General features: G+C 44.6%; 1 protein-coding gene across 2 annotated transcripts in view; it reads right to left on the bottom strand.

Moving 5' to 3' along the window:
• Positions 1 to 27,455, bottom strand: part of ncf1 (neutrophil cytosolic factor 1) — a 107,871-nt gene that overhangs the window by 10,641 nt on the left and 69,775 nt on the right. For both annotated transcript variants that reach the window (XM_063031248.1, XM_063031249.1), the window contains exons 6-8: positions 15,384 to 15,506; positions 9,713 to 9,820; positions 3,339 to 3,456 (exon numbers count right to left, since the gene is read on the bottom strand). In XM_063031248.1, the coding sequence (XP_062887318.1) occupies positions 3,339 to 3,456; positions 9,713 to 9,820; positions 15,384 to 15,506 (349 nt within the window). The remainder of the gene's footprint in view (positions 1 to 3,338; positions 3,457 to 9,712; positions 9,821 to 15,383; positions 15,507 to 27,455) is intronic.

Raw genomic sequence — 27,455 nt, 5'->3', positions numbered from 1 at the left:
GGCTAGCTGCTAAGGAGCTACTCTGTTGCAGACATCCCACCTCTCCCGGAAGTTCCGGGAGTCTCCCGCAAATTGATGATGCTACCTCCCTGAAATGAGTTTTTGCAGGGTGGGATGTCTGCACTGACCCCACACACACTGCTACCCACACACAACACACACACAGACACAACAAACACACTCACACTGAACCCCCCCCCCACACACAGACACAACATACACACATAGACACACACACACACACACACACACTGACCCCCCACACACAGACACAATACACATACACAGGCATACACAGTGACCCCACACACATCGATACATGCAAAACACACACACACACTGACCCCTCACACACCAATACATACACACACACACACACTGCTCTCCACACACACACTGACATCCCCCAACACACACACACACACACACACACACACACACACACACACACTGACCCTCGCATACACCCACAACACACAGACACAACAAACAAACACACACACATACAGACACAGACAGACACCCAACACACAGAGACACACACATTCACTGACCCCTCCACCCCCTCCCCACACACACACCACACACACAGTCCATGCTCGTCTGCATAGACTGGGCCCAGGAAAGCTGGTAACCGTGAAGGTTGAGTTTGCTAACATGGAAAGTCTTGGAAATGTACACCAGTTGAAACGTGGCTTTGCCCCCAAGTTTGATGGTGTTGCTGCCCATGTGGTGATTACCGATGCCTTAATGAGGCCAACACCCTGATCACTATCCAGTCACACACATTCAGCATGTTTAGCCAAAAAGTCAATTGTTTCCAAAGTCAATTTAGTTAGGGACTATTTTCAGGTGCCTGTGTGTTTGGAGGACATTCCTAAAACACCTGCAATTTGGCCTCTTCGAGTTTCTGTGCATGTTGTTTGGGCTGAAAAATGCAGCACAGACTTTCCTAAGGTTGACAAACTCTGTCTTAAAAGACTCAGATTTTCTTTTTGCTTACCTGGATGACAGACTTGTTGCCAGTGCTTCCAAATCCGAATGTATATACAGTATATATCCCATCTACGCACACTTTCTGAGTGCTCAGGCCAACGCAGTTTGATTATTAACCCTGCTAAATGCTCGTCTGGGTTGTCAAGGATTGACTTCCTCAGCCATCGCATCACCACAGAAGGTGTGAAACCCCTCCCATCATAAGTAACTGCTGCTATGGATTTCCTGCTATCCCACACTAATAAAAAAATGAAAGGAGTTTTTAGGCATTGTGAATTTCCATCACTGCTTCATTCCACAAACTGCTCCCCCTGAATAGTGGCAACTCTGGCAACTCCTTAAAGGAAATATCCCGACTGGGCAGTTGCTGAGTTGGGGTCCCTAACTGGGGAAGGTGGGAGAGGTAGGTTCGGAGCAGCTGCTGAACTGGAAAACGACATTGGGAGCTAGTAAGAGTTCAGTCAGCATGTGACTGCAGGGGAAAAAAACATAGATTATAAACTTAGTCTGGGAAAAGGAGGCACAGGAAATGTCACTTGAGATTTCAAGGTGATGGTGAAAATATAAGAAAAGAAATCAGGCGGGCAATAGGGAAATAACCTTGGCAAATAGGATTAATAAGAATCCTGAAATTTAAGGGTTAAAATGTAAGCAAATTTTAAGCCCAAATCAGACAAATTCAGAATGAGAGGGCATAGGTTTAAGGAGAAGGGGTGAAATGCAAAGGGAATACGAGGGGTAAACTTTCTCATACAGAGAATGGTGGCTATCTGTAACTATCTGCAATAGGTCATGATACAGGCAGATACAACATGTAAAGGGCAGTGGGACAAGTATTTGAATAGGAACAGCCAAATGTGGGGTATGAGATTAGCACAGGTCAATGTCACGAGGGTATGAATCAGGTGAATTGCCAGGCCTCTTCCTGTATAGCAATGATCTTTAATCCGCTGTAATTTATAGGCATTTCATCTTGCCTAGAAGAACATCACCACAACTATACAAACCTTGCAACATCAGAAAGCTGTGTATTTGAAAACGAGTGGCAGAAAGGAATATAACACTGCTGGCCCATGAAATACTGAAACAAAGGCAACTCCCTCCTGCGATGATGCAGTGCGAGCTCATCTGCGGAAACAGCTTAATTTCCCTCTCTTTAATGTCTCTTTTTTTCCTTTTCAGGGTGTTTGTTTCAGCAACTTTTAGTTTCTGTGAAATGGGTGACATCTCTCTAGTGTGAGAGAGACGGCCTGTGACATGTCAAGCTATAGAGTAAACAATAGTTTTTGTTGATTGCAGATCATGGTTTCTCTCTGGGTGCTTTGCTATGGCTTGGTGTGTGGTGGGCACTGATGTTTTTTGCTGAAGTCGGTAGGGGGGAGGGGTTGGTTGACACATTGATGCTTTTATTTTAACAGCGTCTTTATTTACTGCAGAGCATGAAGAAATCTCACCTCTGTCCCAGGATACTGACGGACTTTTACCACTGTACCACCGAGAGCATACTCACCAACTGCATCTCAGTGTGGTACGGCAATTGTCCCGTATCGGACCGCAAAGCACTCCAGCGTGTGGTGAAAACTGCCCAGTGGATTATCGGCACCCAATTGCCCACCATTGAGAACATCTACCATAAACGCTGCCCGGGCAGAGCAAACAGCATTATCAAGGATGCATCTCACCCTAACCATGGACTTTTTACTCTCCTCCCATCCGGTAGGCGCTACAGGAGCCTCCGCTCCCGCACCAGCAGGCACAGGAAGAGCTTCTTCCCTGAGGCTGTGACACTGCTGAACCTCACATCACAGCACTAAGCAGTATTGCATCCATATTGTACTGTCTCAGTACTTTTATATTTGTGTGCTGTAGCACTTACTTTTTATTCACAGTTATTTTGTAAATAACACTATTCTTTGCATTTCTGGTCAGATGCTAACTGCATTTCATTGGCTTTGTATCTGTACTCGGCACAATGACAATAAAGTTGAATCTAATCTAATTCTTTCAGAGTTCTTCTGTTTCTCGTGGTTGCCTGGTTGTATACTGTATTCTTTCTCTGATAATAGATGGAACTATTTGGAAAGATGACAATGAAGAAGAGTGGAGAGGTGTTCCTGAGGACTGAGCTGCTGTTCCTCCACACTCATCTGCTACTCCGGGAGGGCTACAGACCAACAGCGGTGATAGTTCGCACCGTATAGCAGCGACAAACTACACCACCAATTAATGCTGCAACAGTTTTCCAGATTTGTTGCCTTGTTTAGCACCACGCAGAGAGAAAAATAAAAACTTTCCAGGGCTGCTGAAGAGGGAATGGAGGTACTTTCAAGGTGTACACTTACCGGACTACCCACCAGCCATCCAACAGCTTGTGGATCACATCCACCACATCGTTCTCCTCCAGGCTCATCTCGTCCTCCTGCACTGCCATATAGCTTTTAATGACTTTATAATGTTCACCTGCAAGACCACACAAGGTCAAACCCAACAGTCTGCACAGTCTTATTTCCGTTAAGTCACTCAGTTCATCAGATCAACTGGAACCAAATAGAACTGCCCAAAAAATTTAGATAACAGGCATCTCACTGAGAACCTATGAGACCCTTTCTCGATCTCTCTGTCTCCATCTCTATAGAGTCTACTACTGATGTCTTTTATAAACCCACTGAGTCTCACAGATATCTGGACTGTATTTCTTCCCTCCCTGTCACTTGTAAAAATGTCATCTCCGTCTCTCAGTTCCTCCGTCTCCACCACATCTGCTCTCAGGATGAGGCTTTTCATTCCACAACAACTGAGGTCCTCTTTCTTCAAAGAAAGGGGTTTCCTTTCCTCCACCATCAATGCTGCCCTCTCCCGCCTCTCTTCCATTTCACGCACACCAGTCCTCACTCCATCTGCTGCTACACTAGTGATAGGTTCCTCTTGTCCTCACCTACCTCTGTGTCCAGTACATAATTCTCCACAACTTCTGCCCTCTCCAACGGGATCCCACCATCTCCCTGTTTCTTTCCGGTTTCTACAGGGATAGCTTGCTACACGACCCTCCCATCCACTTGTCCCTCCCCACTGATCTCCCTCCTTGCAAGTGGAACAAGTGCCACAGTGTGGAGCCCCTAAAGCTCCTCCCTCGCTCCCATTCAGGGTCCCAAACAGTCCTTCCAGGTCATCCTCTGTACCTGGTGCTCATAATGTGGCATCCTGTATATCGGTGAGACCCAGTGCTGATGGACAACTACTTTGCCAAACACTTGCGCTCCATCTGCCATAAAATGTGGGATCTCCCATGGGCCAGCCATTTGAATTCTTTCCATTCCCGTTCCGCCATGTCAGTCAGTCCTCTACTGCCATGATGAGGCCACACTCAGGTTGGAGGAGCAACACCTTATATCCCATCTAGATAGCTTCCAGCCTGATAGCATGAACATTAATTTCTTGAACGTCTGGTAATCGCCCCCTACTCCTCTCCTTCACCATTCCCCATTCCTGTTCGCCTGTCTCAACTTATCTCCTGAATTGCTCATCACCTCCCTCTGCTGCTCCTCCCTCTTCCCTCCCTTCCATGGTCTTCTGTCCTCTCCGATCAGATTCCCCCTTCTCCAGCCCTTTACCTCTTTCACCTATCAACTTCTCAGCTCTTTACTTCACCCCCCGCCCCCTCTCCTGGTTTCACCTATCATCTGTCACCTTGTATTCTTCCTTCCTTCCCCCCCACCTTCTTACGCCAACTTCTCCCCTTCCTTTCCAGTCCTAATGAAGGGTCTCAGCCCGAGACGTTGACTGTTTACTCTTTTCCATTGATGCTGCCTGGCCTGCTGAATTCCTCCAGCATTTTGTGTATGTTGATCCCAATGAGACCATCTCCTCCCAAACCAATGTATTACACAGATCCACCCTACTTGGGTCCAAACCAATGTATTACATAGCATCACATTGTACATAGATGTAGTGATCGTGTATATAGGGTATAGACCAAACAAAAGTCCAGTTGGAAGAATAGATGGGGTGTAGAAAGTGAAATGGTGAAATTCTTTGATTTTCTGTGATGGCTGCCTGACAAGTTAGACTAAGGAAATAACAGCATGGGAATATTATATTTTTTATTTTATATATATACTTACATATATATACACACACATCCAAGAAATTCAAAGAACACTGAGGCTGTCTACGAGAAGGGTCAGAGCCGTCTCTATTTCTTGAGGAGACTGAGGTCCTTTAACATCTGCCGGACGATGCTGAGGATGTTCTACTAGTCTGTGGTGGCCAGTGCTATCATGTTTGCTGTTGTGTGCTGGGGCAGCAGGGTGAGGGTAGCAGACACCAACAGAATCAACAAACACATTCGTAAGGCCAGTGATGTTGTGGGGATGGAACTGGACTCTCTGACGGTGGTGTCTGAAAAGAGGATGCTGTCCAAGTTGCATGCCATCTTAGACAACGTCTCCCATCCACTACATAATGTACTGGGTGGGCACAGGAGTACATTCAGCCAGAGACTCATTCCACCGAGATGCAACACTGAGCATCTTAAGAAGTCATTCCTGCCTGTGGCCATCAAACTTTACAACTCCTCCCTTGGAGGGTCAGACACCCTGAGCCAATAGGTCCTGGACTTATTTCATAATTTACTGGCATAATTTACATATTACTATTTAACTATTTATGGTTCTATTACTATTTAATATTTATGGTGCAACTGTAACGAAAACCAATTTCCCCCAGGATCAATAACGTATGACTAATGACTAATGACTAATTCATGGTATTGAAGTTTCAGATATGTCAAAGCACGGCCATGAAAGTGTTGATTTTGGCAGTGCTCAGGAAGAATATCCTGGGAGGCTCTTCAAATAGGAAACAGATCTATTTCCATCTTTAATATCTTTATCTTTCCCTTTCAGGGTTGTTTTGGAGACCCTGGCCTGGAATTACATGTTGACTTTGGTTTTTTGCGGGAATGGGACCCGGTCTCGGGGTTTCAGGGCCGGCTGTTGTTCAGCACGGCAAGGGTTCAGCCTGAGAACCCGGCTCGGATTTGGAAGCCTAAGATCTCGGGGCTCTGGAGACGGGCGGATCGAGGGTCAGTGTCACAGCAGGAGACCCGTGTGTCGTCAGGGGGAGTCGGAAAATCAGCTGCTCTGGGCCCGGAGACCCGGGATCTTTGCGAACTTCAGGTACAGAGCTCGAAAAAAGCGACATAACAGACTTTTAACATCGTAAACCAGTAAGTTGTTGTTATGTCTCCCCACTCGCTGGGAAAATGGAGACACCTTCTTCTCCCTTATTAGGGAGAGAGAGAGAGAGAACCTGCGGTATGTTGAATACCGGGTGAAACGTGAAGTCTTTGGGGTAACTGCAAGTCCGTGTCTTTGCTATTGCTTTGCTCACACTTGAATGCTCAGTGGCCGTGCCAATGTTTGCCTTTTCTTTGCCGAGGGGGAAGGGGGATTGTTACTTGCTGCCAGTTACGCACAAGAGTGAGGGGAGCTGGGGGGGACTTTGGGGTTCTTACGTTTAACTGTCATTCATTCTTTGGGGCACTTCTGTTTTCATGGATGCTTGCGAAGAGAAAGCATTTCAGGGTGTATATTATATACATTTCTCTGACATTAAATTGGATTTTTGAACCTTTGAAATAAGGGCATATGTATGGAACAAAATAAAAAGAGTGATTAATTTGCTTGTGGTTTTACTACCGGTTCTCCAACAGCCAGCTAGAAACAGAGGAGCAGGTACACTGACAGAGATTTTGGTCATGGAGGATTTTAATTCCCTTGAGCCTTAACATAAAGGGATTAGGTGGGATAACATTTATAAGGTGGACCCAGAGGTATTGTTTTTCAGTCAGTATGTAGATAGTCTGAGAAGAAGAAGGGTCTCCACTGGATTTCATCTTGGGAAATAAGCTGGGCAAGAGTGGGAATTTCAGCAAGGGAGCATTTTGGGAACAGTTGTCAGAATTCAGTCAGTTTTAAAGTTGTTATTGATAGAATAAGGATGGCCGTCAAGCTTTCGTCCTAAATTTGGGGAGGGCCTATTTCAATCACATAAGGCACAGGGCAGGTAAAATTAGATTGGCAGAAGCTAGTTTTTAGATTCAACAGCTTCCAATGAGCAGGGGCTTGTAAAACTGAGAATGCCAAGTTAAACTAAATCTCTTCTCTCTGTAGATGATCTGTATCCCTCAGTTCCCTGTGTATTCACATGTTGATATAAAAGCTATTTAAACACCTCTATTATACCTGCCTCTACCACCACCCCGGCAGCCCATTCCAGGCTTCCACTACTCTGTGTAAAAACCTTGCCTCTTTTAAACTTCCCCCTCTCAACTTGAGTGCATGGCCTCTGGTACCTGACACTTTGATCTTGGTAAAAAGATCCTCAGAGCACTCTATCTTTTATAATTATCAGGTCTTCCCTTCAGAGAAAACAGCCCAAGTTTGTTCCATTTAATCCAGGCAGTATACTCGTAAAGCCTGCTCTGTATCCTCTCCACTGTCTCCACATCCTTCCTGTAATGGGACAGACAGAACTATACACAATATTCCAAATTTCAACTAAGTTACATAGGACAACATGACTGCCTGATTCTTATACTCAATGCCATGACTAATGAAGGCAAGCACATCTTCTTTACCACTCTATCTATTTACCTGGCCACTTTCAATGAGCTATGGACTTGGAACTCAAGACCCATCTGTACAATAGTGCTGTTAAGGGTCTTGCAATTTATTATATCCCTTCACACTTGACCTTCCTTATGCAACACTTTGCGTTTGCTCGGAATAAGCCCGATCACTGTGTCACTGCATACACCTGTAAGATTCAGAGTACATTTATTATCAAAGTGTGGACACAGAGTACACCTCTGAGATTTGTCCTCTCACAGGCATCCTTGAAACAAAGAAACACCATGGAACCCATTTTTAAAAAACATCAAATACCCAGAACACACAACAAAAGAACAAATTGCACAAACGGCAAAAAGCAAGCCAACACATGACAAGTGGCAAGTTAAATGCAACGTTGAATTGAACATGGTCGTGCACTTGGGTAGTAGAAATAAATGTGCAGATTATTTCCTAAACGGGGAGAAAATCCAAAAATCTGAGATGCAAAGTGACTCGGGAGTCCTTGTGCAGAACACCCTAAGGTTAACGTGCCCGTTGAGTTGGTGGTGAGGAAGGCAAATGCAATGTTAGCTTTCATTTAAGAGTTCTTGAATACAAGAACGGGGATGTGATGCTGAAGTCACACCTTGAGTTTTGTGAACAGTTTTGGCCCCTCATCTTAGAAAGGATATACTGGCATTTGAGAGGTTCCAGAGAAAGTTCATGAGGACGATTCCAGAAATGCAAGGATTACCATACAAGGAACGTTTGATGGCTCTGGGTCTATACTCACTGGAAGTTACAAGGATGAGGGGGGATGTCTTGAATGTGGAAAGGCCTAGACAGAATAGATGTGGACAGTATGTTCCCCATGGTGTAGGGAGTCCAGGACAAGAGGGCACAGCCTCAGGTTAGAGGGGCATTTAAAACAGAGAAGCAGAGAAATTTTGTTAGCCAGAGGGTGATGAATTTGTGGAATTTGTTACCGCAAGCAGCTGTGGAGCCCAAGGATGTGGAGGAAAGGCCTGGCGCTCTCCTTCCGTATCTTGCCATGAAAACCCTATGAACCCTGTGGTCCACGAGGTCACGAAGAGTCGGACCGAACTAAATGACTGAACATCAAAGGTTACGGGGAGAAAGCCGGGTAATGGGGTTGAAGAGGTGAAAAAATGATCAGCCGTGATTGAATGGCAGAGTAGTCTCGCTGAGCCAAATAGCCTAATTCAGCTCCTGTGACTTTTGGTCTTATAACTGAATGCAATTCTGGTCGCTACACCATGCGGGGGTGGGGGGTGGGGGGTGAGATTATACTGGAGAGGGAGCAGAGGTGATTCACCAGAATTGGAATATTTCTTGTCACAAAGAGAGATTGGATTATCTTGGCTTATTTTCACTGGCTGAAGGAGGCTAAAAGATATAAATTAAAGGGGGATAGACAGAGTATAGTGAAATATTCTTCCAGCAATGTCTCAGACAAGAGACGTAGGTATAGGGTGAGAGGTGAGAGGTTTAGAGGAATCAGAATGGGAAATTTCACTGAGAAGGTGGTGCAGGCAGAGAAATTCATTATATTTAAGTAGCGCCTTGTCTCACAAGGACATGGAGGGCCATGGACCAGAGGACCTATGGGTAAGTGGGACCGATGCAGAGACGTACATGGACACGGAGAAGTGAAGACCCTTTTTCCATGCTGTATAACTCTAGGCCCCACTCTACGCAGACTCACGTTGATGTTTTACATACCCGTCTTATACAGCTCAGCTAATGTATTACACAGATCTATAATACACAGGTCATCACTGTATGGGCTCGAGCCAGGTTACCACATATGCTCAGGTTGCTGTATACACAAGTCCTCTCCACACAGCCTTAAGGTGGTACATAACAGCACATTCCTCTGCGCAGGCTGCAGCTGATCTTTTACAAACCCTTACCCTTGCCCTCCCGCAGGCCCAGCGTGACCTAGGTGACGAGGGCTGTGGCCGATCAGTATATTGCCTCAGTTGTGGCTTGCCATGGCTTGAGGCTGAGGCTGCTGGGCCGCACGGGCCTGCCCTATAGTGCACCAGCTCACGTTATGCACAGGCCGATCACACTCTCACCTTCATAGTTGGGCTCCTGGTCCTCAATCTCGTCAGGTCCATCCAAGGGCTCCAGGAATGCTGCCGGCAGCCAGCCCCTCCGCCCTTCCATCTGACAGAACCACCAGCCTGCACCGGAGAACAGTTACAGGTTCAGTGCCCAATGAACACTCAGTTGTTCACTCAGCAACAAGCACACCCATGTGGATGCTCCTGCAGCAGCCAGGTTAGTGGCACCTTGACCAAATCTGAAGCTCAGCATGGAAGGGTGAAGGCAGACAGGGTAATGGTGATAGGAGACCTGGTAGCTGGGGGGCTGACAAGAGTTTCTGTGGTCCTAAGATGTGATGGTGTGTTTCCTACTAGGAGCCAGGATCTAGGATGTCTCTGAGCAGTTGTAAGATATTCTTAAGGGAGAGAGTGAGCAGCCAGAGACCATGGTGCACATTGGCACCAGCAACTTGGGTAGACAAGGGGAATGAGGGTCTGCGTTGTGAGTATAGGGAGTCAGGCAAGAGTCCAAAAAGCAGGATCTCAAAGATACATGTCCCTGTGTTGTGACGGATTAAATTTTGTACAAATATTAGATGAAAGTCTGCATAGTGGTTGTATGCTTACACTAGAAAATCTGCAGATGCTGGAAATCCAAGCAACACATACAAAATGCTGGAGGAACTCAGCAGGCCAGGCAGCATCTGTGGAAAAAAGTAGAGACAACATTTCGGCCCAAGACCCTTCACGAGTCCTGATGAAGGGTCTTGGTCTGAAACGTCAGCTGTTTATTCTTCTCCATAGATGCAGCCTGGCCTGCTGAGCTCCTCCGCATTTTGTATGTGTTGCTTGGATTCTTACACTATATGTTTAAGTGTTTGCTGATAGCCTCTGGATTCATTAGTGACATGAGATCAAAAGACCAAAGAATTTATCTGTCTCAGTGTGTCTCTCAATGCTTGTGGATTTGAACCCCCTATTTATCGAGGAACCTCTCTCTCAGATCTTTGGACTTCACTTGGACCAAAGACCCCCTAGGATGGACCCAGGGAGATTTCACTAGTCGGAATTTGGAGTTCCCCTGACAATGACGACAATCAAGTCGCAGCTGAGAATCGTGAGCCCTGAAATCTTTGCAGAAATTTTTTTAACTTACTAACATTTAGCGTGGTTTATTTGTGCTCTCTGTTATATGATAATAAATTAGGCTTAAGTTACTTTGTTGTACTTGTACACTTATTACCGCATCTCCTGATCACTCAAATTGATTTGGGTCATTTGGCTCTGATCAACCCAACCAATTACAGTCCCCCTCCAATTTAGATAGCCTTTCCCCTTGGATGCTTCTGGGGGGGTTGGGGATGATCTAGCAGAGGAAGTCACAGCAACCAGGTCTCTGGCATTGAGTCTGGCTCTGTGACTTAGAAGGGAAGAGGTGAGCAGTAGTGATAGGGATTCATTGGTTATGGGAACAGACAGGAGGTTCTGTGGATGAGAATGAGATTCCCAGATGGTACATTGCCTCCCAGGTGCCAGACCAGGAACATCTCTGTCTGAGTCCAAAGCATCCCTAACGGGGAGGGTGAGCATCCTGAGGTTGTGTTCCACACCAGTAGCAGTGGCACAGGCGGGAAGGTTGATGAGGTCCTACAAAGTAAGATCAGAGAATTATGTGCTAGGTTAAAGGGCAGGACCTCCAGTGTTCTGAACTCAGGGTTACTGCTGTTGTCACATGCTATTGAGGCCAGAAATAGAACACAGAAGGATAGTCAAATCAGTGTGCATCATGCTTATATGCTGTGGCATTTTGAGGTAAATAAAGGGGTAGAAATAAAGAAAATTAAGGTGGTTAAGTCCCTAGAGCCTAATGGTCAATGAGAGAGGCAAGAGATGAGATGGCTAGGGCCTTGACCATGGTATCCATGTTTTCTAACCACAGGTGAGACCACGGAGGACTGGTGAGTAAAAAGGGTAATAGGAATAACTCTGCAAACCCTAGACTCAAGTCAGTAATAGAAAAGCTTTTAGACAAGAATTTTAGAGATAGGATTTTTGAGCATTTGGAAGAGCATGACCAGATTAGGGACAGTCAGAATGGTTTTATGCAAGGCAGGTCATGGTTTACTAACTTGTACAAGTTTTTTGAGGAGTGAAAAAGGTGATTTATGAGTGTTGAGGATTGGAAATGTTTTGAGAGGTTGGTCATGACTAGACTGAACTCCTGCCTCAGCAAGGACCTGGACCCATTGCAATTTGTCTATCGTCACAATAGGCCAATGGCAGACACAATCTCAATGGCTCTCCACATGGCTTTAGACCACCTGCACAACACAAACACCTATCTCAAGATGCTGTTCCTCAGCATTTAATACCATCATTCCCACAATCCTGATTCAGAAGTTGCAGAACCTGGGGCTCTGTACCTCTCTCTGCAATTGGATCCTCGACTTCCTAACCTGAAGACCACAATTTGTGCGGATTGGTGATAACATCGTCTCCTCACTGACAATCAACATTGGCGCACCTCAGGGGTGCGTACTTAGCCCACTGCTCTACTCTATATACACATGACTGTGTGGCTAGGCATAGCTCAAATACCACTATAAATTTACTGACGATACAACCATAGGTAGTATCTCAGGTGGTGACGAGAGGGCGTACAGGAGTGAGATATCCAACTAGTGAAGTGGTGTCGCAGCAAAAACCTGGCACTCCGCAATAGTAAGACAAAAGAGCTGATGGTGGACTTCAGGAAGGGTAAGACGAAGGAACACATACCAATCATGGAAACATAGAAAACCTACAGCACAATACAGGCCCTGCAGATCACAATGCTGTGCCAAACATGTACTTAATGTAGAAATTACCAAAGGTTAATGTACTTAATGTATGAGGAAAGTTTGGCAGCTTTGGGCCTGTACTCACTGGAATTTAGAAGAATGCATGGGGATGTCATTGAATCCTAACCAACTGTTGAAAGGGCTAGATAAGATGGATGTGGAGTGGGTGTTTGCTCTGGTGGGGGTATCCAAAACTAGAGGGTACAGCTTCAAAAGTGAGGGGTGATAAAAGAAGTACTGAGGAATTCTTTTAGCCAAAGGGTGATGAATCTCTGGAATTGTCTGCCACAGACTTTGTGGAGGCCAGGTGAGTGGGTATATTTAAAGCCGAAGGGAAATTCCTGATAGGTCAGGGCATCGAGGGATATGGTGAGAGAGCGGGTGTATGGGGTGAATGGGATCCAGAATCAGCCATGATAAAATGGCAGAGCGGACTTAATTGGCTTAATGGCCTAATTCTGCTCCTGCGTCTTATGGTCTTAAGATCCATTGTTCAATTCAGGTGAAGCTGTCCTGCTTGGACAACTCACACATACCCAGGAATATTTCAGTGATACAGAAGTTAGAAGCTTCCCTTACCCGCACCACTCTTTATCATATTCTTGGACAAGCTAGTACATGCCCACTGGAAGTAATCCTAAGAGAACAACTCTTAATCCCTAATTTAGGGATCTAGCTCCCTAAATTTACTTTGCAGGACCTCATCCCTCCTTTCACCCATATCATTATGGATCATAATTTCTGGATATTTTACCTGCCTCCTTCAATATTCCTGAGCCTGCCACCAAGAAGGTGACCCATTCCAGATTCACACCTACACCTATGAAGCAACTATCTATTGTTGTCACTAGCAGTTTTCCTACTTCTGTTACTCTTGGACCTCGCTCCACTTCCCATCCTTCTGCGAAGCTCAGCCTTCCCCAGTTGCTATCATCTTGGCTCCATCTAGATCCAGACCAACACTCACCCTACCAGTTCCCAAAATAGAGAGGCAGTTTTGGGGTGGGATGCACTGTAAGCATTCCATCACCACCTGCCTCCATTCCTTCCTCTTCCTGCAAGTCATCCAATCAATAGAATATAGAACATACTACAGCATAATATAGATTCTTCAGCCCGCAGTGTTGTGCTGACCTCTATAAACCTATCTGGTCCACACCTCCTGCACAGCCCATAACTATAGAAGTCCCTTAATGTATCACCACATCACCACATCTGTCAGTGCATTCCAAGCATCTACCATGCTGTGTAAAAATATCTTCCTTCTGGTGTCTCCCTTAAGCTTTCCTCTAGTCACCATAAAAGGATGTCTACTGGGAAAAGGTATTGGCTATCCGCTGTACCTATACACCTGGCTCAAATCACCTCTCACCTTCCTTTGCTTCAAAAAGAAAAGCTCCTTCTCTGACTAATTTTCCTCAAGATGTAGGGTGACACCACACAAAAAGACTAGCTACTCAATATTATTTGCAGATAAAATTTATTTATAAGATCCTTTTGGCTTCAAAACTATTTAACTGTTTCACAAAAAAATCAAAATGCAGGCTCAGCTACATTTAAAACACCATGATACGCCCTTTCCATTCCTGTTCTTCATGCTCCCCAGACCTTCCAATTGTAAATGAATTTCTGAAACAAGCTCATCTTAGGTCTGTCTTCAGTGGTGACTGTTGGATGTTAAGGTGGGAACTGGGAATCCTCCATCTTCCTGCAGCTTCTGCAGAGTTACATCCTTCGACAGGAAGCCACACAAATCTTGGGGCAGCACAAAGACATCAGAGTCATCTCTGACAAAAGCTGGCTCCCGGCAGAGATAAAAGCAGGGACAACAGTACACTGGCTAACACAAGAAAGACTAATAATCCTGGAAATCTGGAGCAACACACCCAAAATGCCAAAGGAATTCAGCATGTTAGGCAGCATCTACGAAAGGACAAACCCTTCACCAGGACTGGAAAGGAAGGGGGTCAGAGGACAGAATAAATTGGTGGGGGAAGGGGGAGCATGAGCTACCTGCTGGTAGATGTGTGAATCCTGATGAAGGGGGCAAAATAAATAAAGTGAGAAGCTGAGAGGTGATAGATGGAAGAGCAAAAAGGGCAAAAGAAGGAATCTGATAGGAGAGGACTATAGATCATGGAATAAAGGGAAGTGGGAGGGAAGCAGAAGGGGAAAGGTGTGGGTAATGGGCAGGTTGTGAGGGTGGGGGATGGAAAGAGCGGGGTAATAGGGCCACAAGGATAAGGGAAAATAAAGGTTATACTGAAGGGAGAGGTTACCAAATTCTGTTAATATTATTGTGTGAATATTATTCTATGTGCTGTATGTGAGACAAACTGTGTTTTCCACCTTGGTCCCAGCAGAATATTGATTCATTTAGCTGTATACGTGTATACAGCTCAATGACAATAAACTTGAACTTGAATTTGAAAAGTTAGAAAAATTAATGTTAATACCATCAGGTCGGAAACTCCCAAGAATATGAAGTATTGCTCCTCCAATCTGTATCTAGCCTCACTGTGACAGTAAAGGAGGACCTGGGGGAGACACGATGGTATGGGAATAGGAAGTAGAATTAAAATGAATGGCCACTGGGAGATCCTGGCTGTTACAGCAGATGAAGCAAAATGATTGATAAAGTGGTCCTCCAGTCTGAGCTGGGTCTCACTGAAGTAGAAGAGGCCATCCTGGGAGCACTGGATGCAATAAATGCCACTGTGAAATGCTGCCTCACTTAGAAAGACTGTTTAGGTCACCAAATGGTGGTAAGGGAGGAGACTGAGTCAGAGTAGGTACAGTCGTGTCTTACTGAGGGTTTACAGGGAACATTTGTGTTTCTTTGAGGAAGAGGATCTTCTTACCATTTTCATGTTTTTCCACAATCTCGACAATATCCCCAGTCTGGATGTTCATTTCATACTTGGAATTCTTCTGATAATCTGCAATTGAACGATATGTTTGCAGCAGCATTGGTCCTGTGATTTCTAGTAAGAAAGAACAAGGTTAATACAGAGCACTGGCCAAACCAAGCAAACAATCAGGTATATTTTAATTTATGTACAGGTTGTTTGGGTTCCATGTACACTCTTTCTAGTGTAGGTTCCAACAGTCTTACTTGAATGGAAACACGTGTAGAAATCTGGAAACAGACGAGCAGGTGTGGGCCATTCAGTTTTGCACGAGCAGTACACTCAGTGTTTTAGTTACCCTGAAACCTTGTTGCATCATGTGTGGGCTGCGTGCCTTTTGCTGTTCCTATGTAGCGATTAAATAAATATCACCATCCAGCATGTTGTTCTTTGACAGATGTGTTGCATTTTGGGAGATCAAACAAAGTAGGATTTTCACAATAGGGACCTGGTGAGTGTTGTGGAACAGAGAAACATAGGAATGCAAATACAGGTTTCCCCAAAAGTAGCATTTGCAGGTAGACGGGATGGTGAATAAGGCTTTAAGCTTTCATTGAGTATAAAAGTCAGAATGTTATGTTGGTGAAGTCAAACTTGGAATATTGCATTCATTTTTAGTCACTCTGCTTAGGCAAGATGCCATTAAACTGAAAATAGTACAGAGGAGATAAACAAGGATGTTCCTGAGACTCAAGGATGAGAGATTGAGTAGATTGGTACATTTTTCATTGGAGTGACAGCAAGTCTCAACCACACAAAGATGGACCCAGCAGAGAGACAGCAGCTGACCTTGGCCCTAAGATTCATCGGTAAGAGTGATTCGTCGAGGCAACAATGTTCCGATGGAATTCCTTTTGTTTCTGTCTCCATCGTGACAGAAGGATCCAGTGAAGTTTGAACAGTGACATTTTGACATTGGTGGCTTGAGGAGAGGGTGCCTTTATTCTCAGTGCATGTCCTGACTCTACATTCCGAGAATCCTCAGTCTACATACTGAGATTCTCTAGTCTACATTGAGTTTCTCCGGTATCCATTCCACGCTTTTCAAGTCAGAAGTACCCAGGCTCCCAGCTTTGTGATCCCGTGACTCAGGTCTGCACAACAAATGAGCGCTTCAAGCAAGCTTATCAATTGATTCAACAAATCATCATTCAAGTCAATAGTGTAAATTCTGGAAGAGCCCTACTCCAAAAGCTGATCCCTGGCTGGAGTGTGCAAATACACGAGTAAAGTAACCCTATCAACCTCTTGATGAAAGTCATGGTACAGACTGGGAAAATTGAACTTTCATGTAGCAAATTAAACAGATCTACAGAGAACCAGCTAGCTTCGCGATGGAAGAAACCTGTCTGTGCTGTCTTGATCTGTACAATTGAGAGTATATCCTAATACCCTCTGGAAAACATTGCAAAAGATAAAACATTGTGAGCAAGATTTGAAAAGGTTCCTTCTCTAGGTTTCAATTTTCATGTTGTCAATGTATCCCAAGGACTTTTCTCTATGTTCCCAAGGTTTTTATTTTTCCCATTGTTTCCAAGGCTTATTCAATGTGTTTAGGGTTTTTCAATTCCTCCCCATTTCGAGGACTCCCAAGCCACCCTTCTTGATCTCACTCGAGGTTCCCAGGTCTCTCCGTCTCTCAGGATTCCCAGGTTCCTCAGTCTCTCTGGATCCCCAAGTCTCCTTGCCTCTCGAGTTCCCCATGCCTCCCTCTCAAGTTCCCCAGGTCTCTCGAGTCTTCCCGGGATCTTGAGTTTTCAGGTCTTCCAGGGCCATCAAGTGCCAGCTATAGGGAAGGGGGTCCTGTAGTGACTTCTTCAGGCCTGTGCAGGACATCAGAGCATTGGGCTCTGAGGTTTTTAGAGTACCTGAAATGGTTAATTGATGCTTAACAAAAGTTATTAATAGTTTAAGAGTTCTTTGTGTTTTTATCGAGCGATTCACTCTTTGTAATGCGGTTTCCTGGCGCTTTCTGTTTAAGTTTGTTAAGTTTATTTTGACAGGTTCAGGGATTCTGTGTTAGTTTTATTGTTGAAACAGATGCCTGATTAGCTCCAATCGAAGAGTCCTCACTTTGAGAGTGATCCGTCTCACAGTATCACTTGGTCGAGCTACCTCTGTCTAAGCTCTTGTTTCTGTCTCTACATGGAAGTCTTTGGCTCTGATATTGGCAGTGCACACCACGGCGCTTGTCTGCCAGCATCACTGAAGGACATCTTGGACAAGTCCCTCATCTGGGACTTCCAGCGGACGCAGGTCTGTGCGCCTCAGGTGTCGCGCCTATAGAGTGGGGCCTTGTCACAACCACAGATTCGGCAGCACAGCAGAGAAGGCAATTGCTGTCGTAAATATGCACGTGACAGCTAATTATTATTTCACTGCGATAGTATTTAACTCCATTGATTCCGTCATAGTATTTGTCGAGACTTGGACATAGCTACGCTTCGTTATCAGCATTCCACCTTGCTTGAGAAATTGGATTGTCAAGTCAACTGACTCTGAAGACTTGAGGTGTTTGTTTTATTCTTAGTTGTTCTTTTCAGCTGCAGTGTAGGCTTGTATTTTCCATTTGAGTGTTTTAGTCAATGACCCTGTTTGGCCTAGCGTTTATTGTTTTCTTTTTCCCTTTAACACTGTTTGCGTTAAAGTTTTGTGAACTATTGTCCTGCTTCAGTGTCTCTCACTCCGCACTTGGGCCATATCCGAACCTGGTGACACATTCTTCTGAATTCCAGTGAATACAGACCCAGAGGCAACAAACGCTCTTCGCATGACAAGCCATAAGGTACTTGAACAGATACGTGGATAGGAAAGCTTTAGAGCAGGGTCTCCCAAACTTCTTAATGCCATGGACCACCACTATTAACCAGGAGGTCCATAGACCCCCAGTTGGGAATCCCTGCTTCAGAGGAATATGGACAAATGACATGAGCTCAGATGGGAATCTCGATCAGCATGGACCAGTTGGGCCAAAGGGCCTTTTTCCATGTTCTATGACTCCATGATTCTACTTGGAGAACATCTGGGTCCCCTCCAAGACTAAAAAGGTAATTGGTGTGGAGCCTGAGGATGTGGGCTTAGTCCTAAATGAATACTTCACCAAGGAGAAGAACATGAAAGACAAAGAAATACACACAAAATTGCTGGAGGAACTCAGCAGATCAGGCAGCATCTGACCCTCTGTCCCTCTGACTATACCCCTTGCCCATCCTCTGGTTCCCCCCCCCCACTTGTCTTTCTCCCCGGACCTCCTGTCCCATGATTCTCTCATATCCCCTTTGCCAATCACCTGAACAAGTCTTGGCTCCATCCCTCCCCCTCCTGTCTTCTCCTATCATTTTGGATCTCCCCCTCCCCCTCCCACTTTCAAATCTCTTACTAGCTCTTCCTTCACTTAGTCCTGACGAAGGGTCTCGGCCCGAAACGTCGACTGTACCTCTGCCTTGAAGCACACATCAATCTGTTAACCAGGGCTATCAGATCTGTCCTAAAACAGCACGAAAGGAAGGAGGGAGATAGCTGGAGCTTTATGGGAGAAGGTTCACTAAGATGTTAACTGGATTGGAGGACGGTTGATATAAGGAGAGATTGTATAGGCTGAGTTTATTGACATTGGAACCTAGAAATCTGGGGTGGGTGGGCGGGGTGCAGTTTTACCTGATCATATAAAATTGTTGGAGTCATTGATTGGATCTTTTTCCCATGGTAGGGGTATCAAAAACATAAGGGCATAGTTTTAAGATGAGGTGGAGATTTAAAGGGGATCTCAGGGTGACTTTTTTTTCGCTTAGAGAGTAGTTGATATCAGAAATGTGGTACCAGAGGTATCAGATACAATTACTCTGTTTAAAGAAGCACTTCAAGGTGCAGAGAAGGGTCCTAATGCAGGCAAATGGAATGAGTGCACAATATAAGCAGTATAACATTGGCTCCATGACTTAATATTCACCAACAGCTCAGTCTGAATGATCATTAGACCTTAAGTCAAAAGTTCAAGGAGGGAGATAGATAAAGGTGAAACTCAGCTGAACAAAAAGGATGATAGCAAGCTGTGCCTTAAAGACTGAAGAGGGAATTAGGGTCAGACTGGCAGACTCGTCCTTCCAAAGTTGGGTGCCTGGTTAGTGTGAGGGGATGAGGCTGAAGTTTGATACTTATGTTCCAAATGCAGCCATTATCAAGCTTACTTCTCTTCAAAAGTTGTTCTGCCTCAAAATATACCTGGACCATTGCATTTTCTTCTGGGACAGAGGCAACCTGTAGGAGAACCAATATCCTGACAGGAAGATTTGCTAGTGCTACTCAGGAGGATTTGAACTAGGACAGCAGGGTGTGGTATCCAAAATAGTAGTGTGGCAAGTCAGAAAGCCGAGACAAATATAAAAGGGAAAGAGACCAGGAATATTACGCAGGAGAGGAAGGGTCAGGACAGAGTGATCAGCAGCACTGGGGCTCCACAGGGGACTGTCTTGTCTCCCTTTCTCTTCACCATTTACACCTTGGACTTCAACTACTACACAGAGTCTTGTCATCTTCAGAAGTTTTCTGATGACTCTGCCATAGTTGGATGCATCAGCAAGGGAGATGAGGCTGAGTACAGGGCTACGGTAGGAAACTTTGTCACGTGGTGTGAGCAGAATTATCTGCAGCTTAATGTGAAAAAGACTAAGGAGCTGGTGGTAGACCTGAGGAGAGCTAAGGTACTGGTGACCCCTGTTTCCATCTAGGGGGTCAGTGTGGACATGGTGGAGGATTACAAATACCTGGGGAAACGAATTGACAATAAACTGGACTGGTCAAAGAACACTGAGGCTGTCTACAAGAAGGGTCAGAGCCATCTCTATTTCCTGAGGAGAATGAGGTCCTTTAACATTTGTCGGATGATGCTGAGGATGTTCTACGAGTCTGTGGTGGCCAGTGCTATCATGTTTGCTATTGTGTGCTGGAGCAGCAGGCTGAGGGTAGCAGACACCAACAGAATCAACAAACTTATTCGTAAGGCCAGTGATGTTGTGGGGATGGAACTGGACTCTCTGACGGTAGTGTCTGAAAAGAGGATGCTGTCCAAGTTGCATGCCATCTTGGACAATGTCTCCCATCCACTACATAATGTACTGGGTGGGCACAGGAGTACATTCAGCCAGAGACTCATTCCACCGAGATGCAGCACAGAGCGTCATAGGAAGTCATTCCTGCCTGTGGCCATCAAACTTTACAACTCCTCCCTTGGACGGTCAGGCACACTGAGCCAATAGGCTGATCCTGGACTTATTTCCTGGCATAATTTACATATTACTATTTAACTATTTATGATTTTATTACTATTTAATTATTTATGGTGCAACTGTAATGAAAACCAATTCCCCCTGGGATCGATAAAGTATGACTATGACTATGACTATGACAGTGACTGGGGAAGTCTGATCAACTACATTGCATCTTATTAAGATAAAATAAAATAAAATCTATTTTAATCTGAGGCAGGTTCGATGTTGTTGTTTAAAGTTAAATTGGATAGATATATGGACAGGAAAGGAATGGAGGGTTATGGGCTGAGTGCAGGTCGGTGGGACTAGGTGAGAGTTCGGCACGGACTAGAAGGGCCGAGATGGCCTGTTTCCGTGCTGTAATGGTTATATGGTTAATGTGAGATGCCTGACAGGTAAAGCAGGTGAACTTAAGGCATCAATTCGAGCACGGGACTAAGAAATTACAGCTGATACAGAAATATGGTTCTGGGATGTCTGGACTGGCAGATCAGTGTTCCAGGGCGCAGATGCTGCAGGCATGGTAGAGGTGGAGGTAAGACTGGAGGGGTAGTTTCACTAGTGAACATCACAGCAGTACTGAGAGATGACATCCCCAGTGGGAACATCAGTAAAGTCAAACAGGTAGAAATTAAAAATAATAAAAGGGCAATCATTTTAATGGGATTCTACTATTGGACCCCAATAGTGGGAATTATAGGAGTATATATATGTCCAGATTTCAGGGTGTTAGGATATATTAGGGTTGTAACTGTAGGTGATATAAACTTCGCTAATATTGATTGATAACAGATTAGACAGGGCAGAATTTGTTAAGTGTGTTCAGAGCAGTTGTCACTGTCCTTTGTAGAGAAGGAGCTACAACTGACCTCCTCGTAGGAAATGACTTGGGGAAAGTTGCTGACGTGACAGTCATGGAGCACCTCGGGGACAGTGACCATAATTTCATAAGTTTCAAGTTATGGAAAGGATAGAATTGATCCTTAAGTTGTCATAAGGGGGCGTTGAGAGCGGACCCAAATGCAAGACACAGACACTTAAGTACTAGGAACAGGTCAAGGTTTATCAAGAAAGCAAGGGGAGTCAGGAAGAAATGACACTGGACATGGACACAGGCCCTGGACGAGACAAGGACTCCAGGCCTGGGCTAGTACTAAGACTAGGAAAGCAGGACCAGGACATGGAACTTGGAACCAGGAGCCTGGGCTAGGACTCCGAGCCAGAGACTGAACAGGGACCCGGAACCTGGGTCTTGACTCGGGCTCAGACCCCAGATCTAGGGGAGGACAAGACGTGGCTACAGGACTGGATGCGGAACTCCTGCACAGGATGAGGCACATGGACAGGACGAGAACACGAAGCCTTGACTTGAACAGGACGAGATTCTAGGACTTGGATTGGACTAGACAAGGTACTTGGACGTGGCTTGGATTAGACGAGGGACTCCTGGACTGGACGAAGGAACTCCAACACAGGACGAGGGAACTCCAGCACAGGACAACGAATTTCCAACACCAGGCTAGCTGAGGTACTCTTGGGCTGGGCGAGGACGAGGAACTCCAGGCCAGGACTTGGCTCTTGAACTAGGCTAGGCTCGACCCTTGGACTCGGCTTGGTTAGGCCCTTGGGTACGGAGCCAGGACTCCATCTTGAAGCGCAGGGCCGGGACCCTCCTAGGACGCAGGGCCGGGATGACTGCCGAGGATACTTGCCGAGGGAAACTGCCGAGGTAATTGTCGGGGATTCAGATGGGAAGGGGAAGGGAACAGTCCAGCAAAAGAAGCTGGATCCCGAAGCTATTTATGTAGCCAGACCGAAACTAGAATCGATTAAGGAGCCCAACAGAACCGGGGAAAACAGGAAAAACTCGGATGAACCGGACCGTGAACTGCAATGCGGACTTCACGTACCGGACCATGACACAAGTGGCAGTCCTAAATTGGGGCAAAGCTAATGTTAATGGCATCAGACAGGAACTTGCATAGGTTGACTAGGAAAGGCTCTTTAGGGAAATTGTAAAGGGATGCTTGGCAAGTGGGAGGCTTTCAGAAGTGAGATGAGAGTTCAGGGATAGCACATTCCTGTTTAGAATGAAGAGCAAGGCTGGTTAGGTAAAAGGAGACCTCAGGTTTGTATCAAATAAACTCCTCAAGGTACAGAGAACACTTAAGAAAGAAATTAGGAGGGAAAGTAGTCAAGGGTGATCCCCGGCAGATAAGATAAGAATCTTAAAAGATTGCATCATCATGTGAAGAGTAAAAGGGTAGCTAGAGAGAGACTAGCTTCTCTTCATGATTTGTGAGGTGACCTAGGTATGGATCCACAGGAAATGGAGCCTGCCCAAATGTATTCCAGGATGTTATTGGAAATATAGAGCATAGGACCTTGGAAGACAATTTTTTTTGTACCTTCATTAGCCATGGTTGAGGTACCGGAAGTCTAGAATGTCATTCCTTTATTTAAACAGGACAGCAAGAATATAGAAAAGAACTGCAGACTGGTGAGTCTTACGTCAGTGATAACGAAGTTATCAGGAGGGGTTTTGAGAGAGAGTCAAAGATTGATTAGGAATAGTCAGCATGGCTTTGTGTGTGAGAAATCATGTCTCACGAATTTGGTTGAGGTTTCTGAGGAGGTGGCAATGAGGAGTGATGAGGATGAGAGGGAGGTTAGATGTTGTCACAGTAATCTAGGCTGGTACATGGAAATGAGATGATTAGAATATATAGAGAGCAAACATAGGCAAATGGGACTATCTCAGGTAGCCAACTTGGTCAGTAGGGATGAGTTGAGTCAAAGGGCCTATTTCTATCCTGTACAGCTCTATAACTCTACAACTGGAAAGTAGGCTACAGTATGGCAGATGGATTAAACTCGGTCAAGTGAAAATTTCATGCATTTTGGGAAGTTAAGCCAGTATAGGCATACGGTGTTGTTGTACAGAAAGACCTGGGGGCCACAAGTAGATAGATTACTGAGACAGGGTGGTGAATAAGGTGTAAGGCATGCTTGTCTTCAATGGCTGAGGCATTGAGTACAAGAGTTTGGATATCATGTTTACAGTTGTATATAACATTGGTTTACCACACGTGCAGAATTGCCTGTAGTCCCAGCATCTGGAAAAGCTACTTGGAAAAAGCAAACACATAGGGACGTAGAATTAGTGGAAGCAAGTAGGATGAATATTGATAGTATGGCAGTCAACATTGACATGATGGGCTGAAGGGCCCATTTCTATACTCTACAGCTCTATGTAAAAAAAGTTGCTTTGAAAATCTCCTTTAAATTTTCCCCTTCTCAACTTAGATCCATGTTTTCTTGTATTTAACATTTTGAATCACCAAAAAGAAGAAATTGGCAGCCTTAGAGCACATTAAATCTCTGGGACCATCAAGTGCATCTTTGTACCTCGTGAAAATCTAGAGAAGAAATTGCATCATCTTCAGTCACAGGTGAAGTTCTGGAATATTAGAGGATAGTTCCATTTTTATAATGTTTTGCCATTATTTAAGAAGGGCAACATAGACATAACAGGCGACTACAACCTGATGAGTGGTAGGTAGGTAGATTACTGGAGGGAATTTTGAGGACCAGCATTTGATCAGAATGAGGTCTAATAGTCAGCACAGCTGTGAGTGTGGGAAATTGTGTCTCATAAACCTGTTAACTTTTTGAAGAAGTAAACAAGAGAATTGGTGATATCGATATGACTTTAGCAGAGTCCCTCATTGAAGGGTAGTCTGGAAGGTTAAGCTGCTTGAGAGTGGATGCACGATTGATGATGGTAGAAAGCAGAGATGATGGTATGAGTCTTTTATTGGAGAGTAGGCCGGTGATTAGTAGAATTCCCCAAGAATTGGAGCTGGGCCCATTGTTGTTTGTTATTTATACAAGCAATTTGGATGAGAATAGTCAAGGAACAATTAGTAAGTTTGCAAATGACAGTAATATGGGTGGTGTACGCAGTGACGTGGAATATCAAGAATTACAATAGGGTCTTGATTGGCTGGGTAGGAAGACTGAGGAACAGCAAAAAGAATTTAATTTAGAATTTAATGTGAAGTGTTACATTTTGGAAAGAAAGACAAAGGTAGGACATTTACATTGAACAGAAGGGCATTGGGTTCTGTTGCAGAACAGAGGGACCTTGTAGTACGGGTGCACAGTTCCTTTAAGGTGGACTAGACAGGGCAGTGAGGAAGGCTTTTGGCATGCAGGCCTTCATCAGTTAGGCATTGAACATAGAAGTTGGGAGGTTATGTTGCAATTGTACATAACATTAGTGAGACCACACGGAGTATTTTTTTCAGTTTTGGTCACCACGTTAAAGGAATAATTAAATTGGAAAGAGTACAGAAACAATTTATAAGTAAGTTATCTGGACTTAAGGAACTGAGATATGAGGAGAGGTTGGACAGGTTGGGCCGTAACTCGTTGGAGCATAGGAAACTTGGGTAATCTCATGGAGGTATTGTTTTAAAATCACCAGGATCATGCATGGGATGAGCAGTCTTCTTCCAGGGTAGAGTGGAAACTAGAGGACATAGTTTTAAAGGTAGAGGTGAAAGGTTTATTAAAAACATGAGGACAACTTTCTTTTTACACAGCAGGAAACCAGCTGCCAGGGGAAGTGATTGAGGTTTGTTCTTTTGATTCATTAAGTACATAGACAGGTATATACTTAAATAAGGCAGGTATGTAAGGCACATAAGACAGGAGTATGACAAGAGATTAGAAGGATATGGGCCAAGTGCTGGGAAGTACATTTTAGTCAGCATGGAAATGTTTGGGCTGAAGGGCTTTTATCGGTGCTGAACCACACTGACTCTAGGACCCTAAGTGGAAAATATTTCATTTTGGGCAGTCAATACGACTTTCACAGTGAATAGTAGGAGTCCAAGGAATGTTGTAGAATGAAGGAAGTTATGAGTTCCCTGAAAGTGGGGTTACCAATAGAGAAGGTGGTGAAGAAGCTGTGTAGCATGTTGGACTTCATCAGTCATGGCACTAAGTATGGAAGCTGGACTGTTATGTTGCAGATCTACAAGCTGTTGGTGAGGCTGCTCCTGGAGTATTGTGTACAGTTTTGGTTACCCTGTTATAGCAAAGATGTCATTCAGCTGGAGAGTGTGCAGTAAGACTTAATAGGATGATGATTGAGGAGAAACTTGGCAGCCTAGAACTTTATTCAATGGATTGTAGAAGACTGTGGGGTTACCTTGAAGAGGTGTATAAAATCATGAAGGCATAGATGATTACACATAGTCTTTTTCCCAGGGAAAGGGAATCAAGAACCAGTTTAAGGTGAGAGGGGAGAGTTTTAAAATGAACCTGAAGGACAACTTCCTCACACAGAGGGTGATGTGTATTTGGAATGAGCTGCCAGAGGAAATGGCGAGGCAGTTATGATAACAACATTTGGAAGACATTTGGACAAGTCCATGGACAGGAAAGGATTTGATACAGGCAAATGGATCTAGGCTTCTTGATTGGTTTGGATAATTTGGGTCAAGGGCCTGTTTCTGTGCTGTATGACTCTGGGGAAAAGATTCTGACAATCTAGCCTTATGTTACATATGTTATAGACACCTATCAGGACTCCTCTCCAGCACTCAGAAAAACCATGCAGGTTTGTTGAACCTCTCCTCACAATTAATAGTCTTTAAACAAGGCAACATCCTGGTGAACCTCTTCTGCATCTTCTCCAAAGTCTCCACATCCTTCCTGTAATGGGGTGGCCAGCACTGCACACAATACTCCAAATGTGGCCTGACCAAAGTTTCATATGTTCAATCTTTATACTCAACACCCTTACCAATAAAGGGAAACACTCTTACTATTGACTGTGAAAATCATGAAACATGTGCAAACCTTTCTTTCTGCCCTATATACTTGTGTGCCTTCTTTCAAGGAGCAAAGTTCAAAATAAATTTATTATCAAGGTACATATATGTCACGGTATACATCCCTGAGATTAATTTTCTTTTGGGCATTCACAGTAAATACAAAAAACACAGTTTAGTCAATGAAAGATACACCCAACAGGACAGACAAACAACCAGTGTGCAAAAGACAACAACTGTACAAATACAAAAAGAAAAATAATAATAATTAATAAATAAACAATAAATATCAAGAACATAAGATGGAGAGTCCTTGACGTGAGTTCATAGGTTGTGGAACAGTTTAGCGTTGGGTGAGTGAAGTTATCCCCTCTAGTTCAAGAACCTGATGGTCGAGGGGTAATAACTGTTCCTGAACCTGGTGGTGTGAGTCCTGAGGCTGCTGTACCTACTTCCTGACGGCAGCAGCAAGAAGAGAATGTGATCTGGATGGTAGAGGTCCTTGATGATGGATGCTGCTTTTCTGCAACAATGTAGATGTGCTCAGTTTGGGGGGAGGGCTTATCCTGTGTTGGACTGGGCTGTATCCACTACTTACACTGTATTCTTACACTGTATAAAGAAGTTGTTCCTCAGGTCCCTTTGAAATCTTTCCCCTCTCTCCTTAAACTGAGGTCTTCTAGTTGTTGACTCCCTTTCCCTAGGAAAACTAGGCTTGCACCCCAAGATTCCTCATACATAAATGCTCTTCAGAGTCCGCTCATTTACTGTAAAATTCCCTCTTGCATTTGATCAGTCAAAATGTGGCACACATACCATCCACTGTATATGACAAACAAATATTACAATTCTAACGTCAGTGAAACTGCTGATCTAAGTCAATCATAAGCGGCAGTTCTGTTGGGTGGATTGCT

The sequence above is a fragment of the Mobula hypostoma genome, chromosome 23, assembly GCF_963921235.1.
Source record: "Mobula hypostoma chromosome 23, sMobHyp1.1, whole genome shotgun sequence".
Lineage (NCBI taxonomy): Eukaryota > Metazoa > Chordata > Chondrichthyes > Myliobatiformes > Myliobatidae > Mobula > Mobula hypostoma.
The sequence above is the reverse complement of the archived record's forward strand: the minus strand, read 5'-3'. Positions and strand labels throughout refer to the sequence as shown.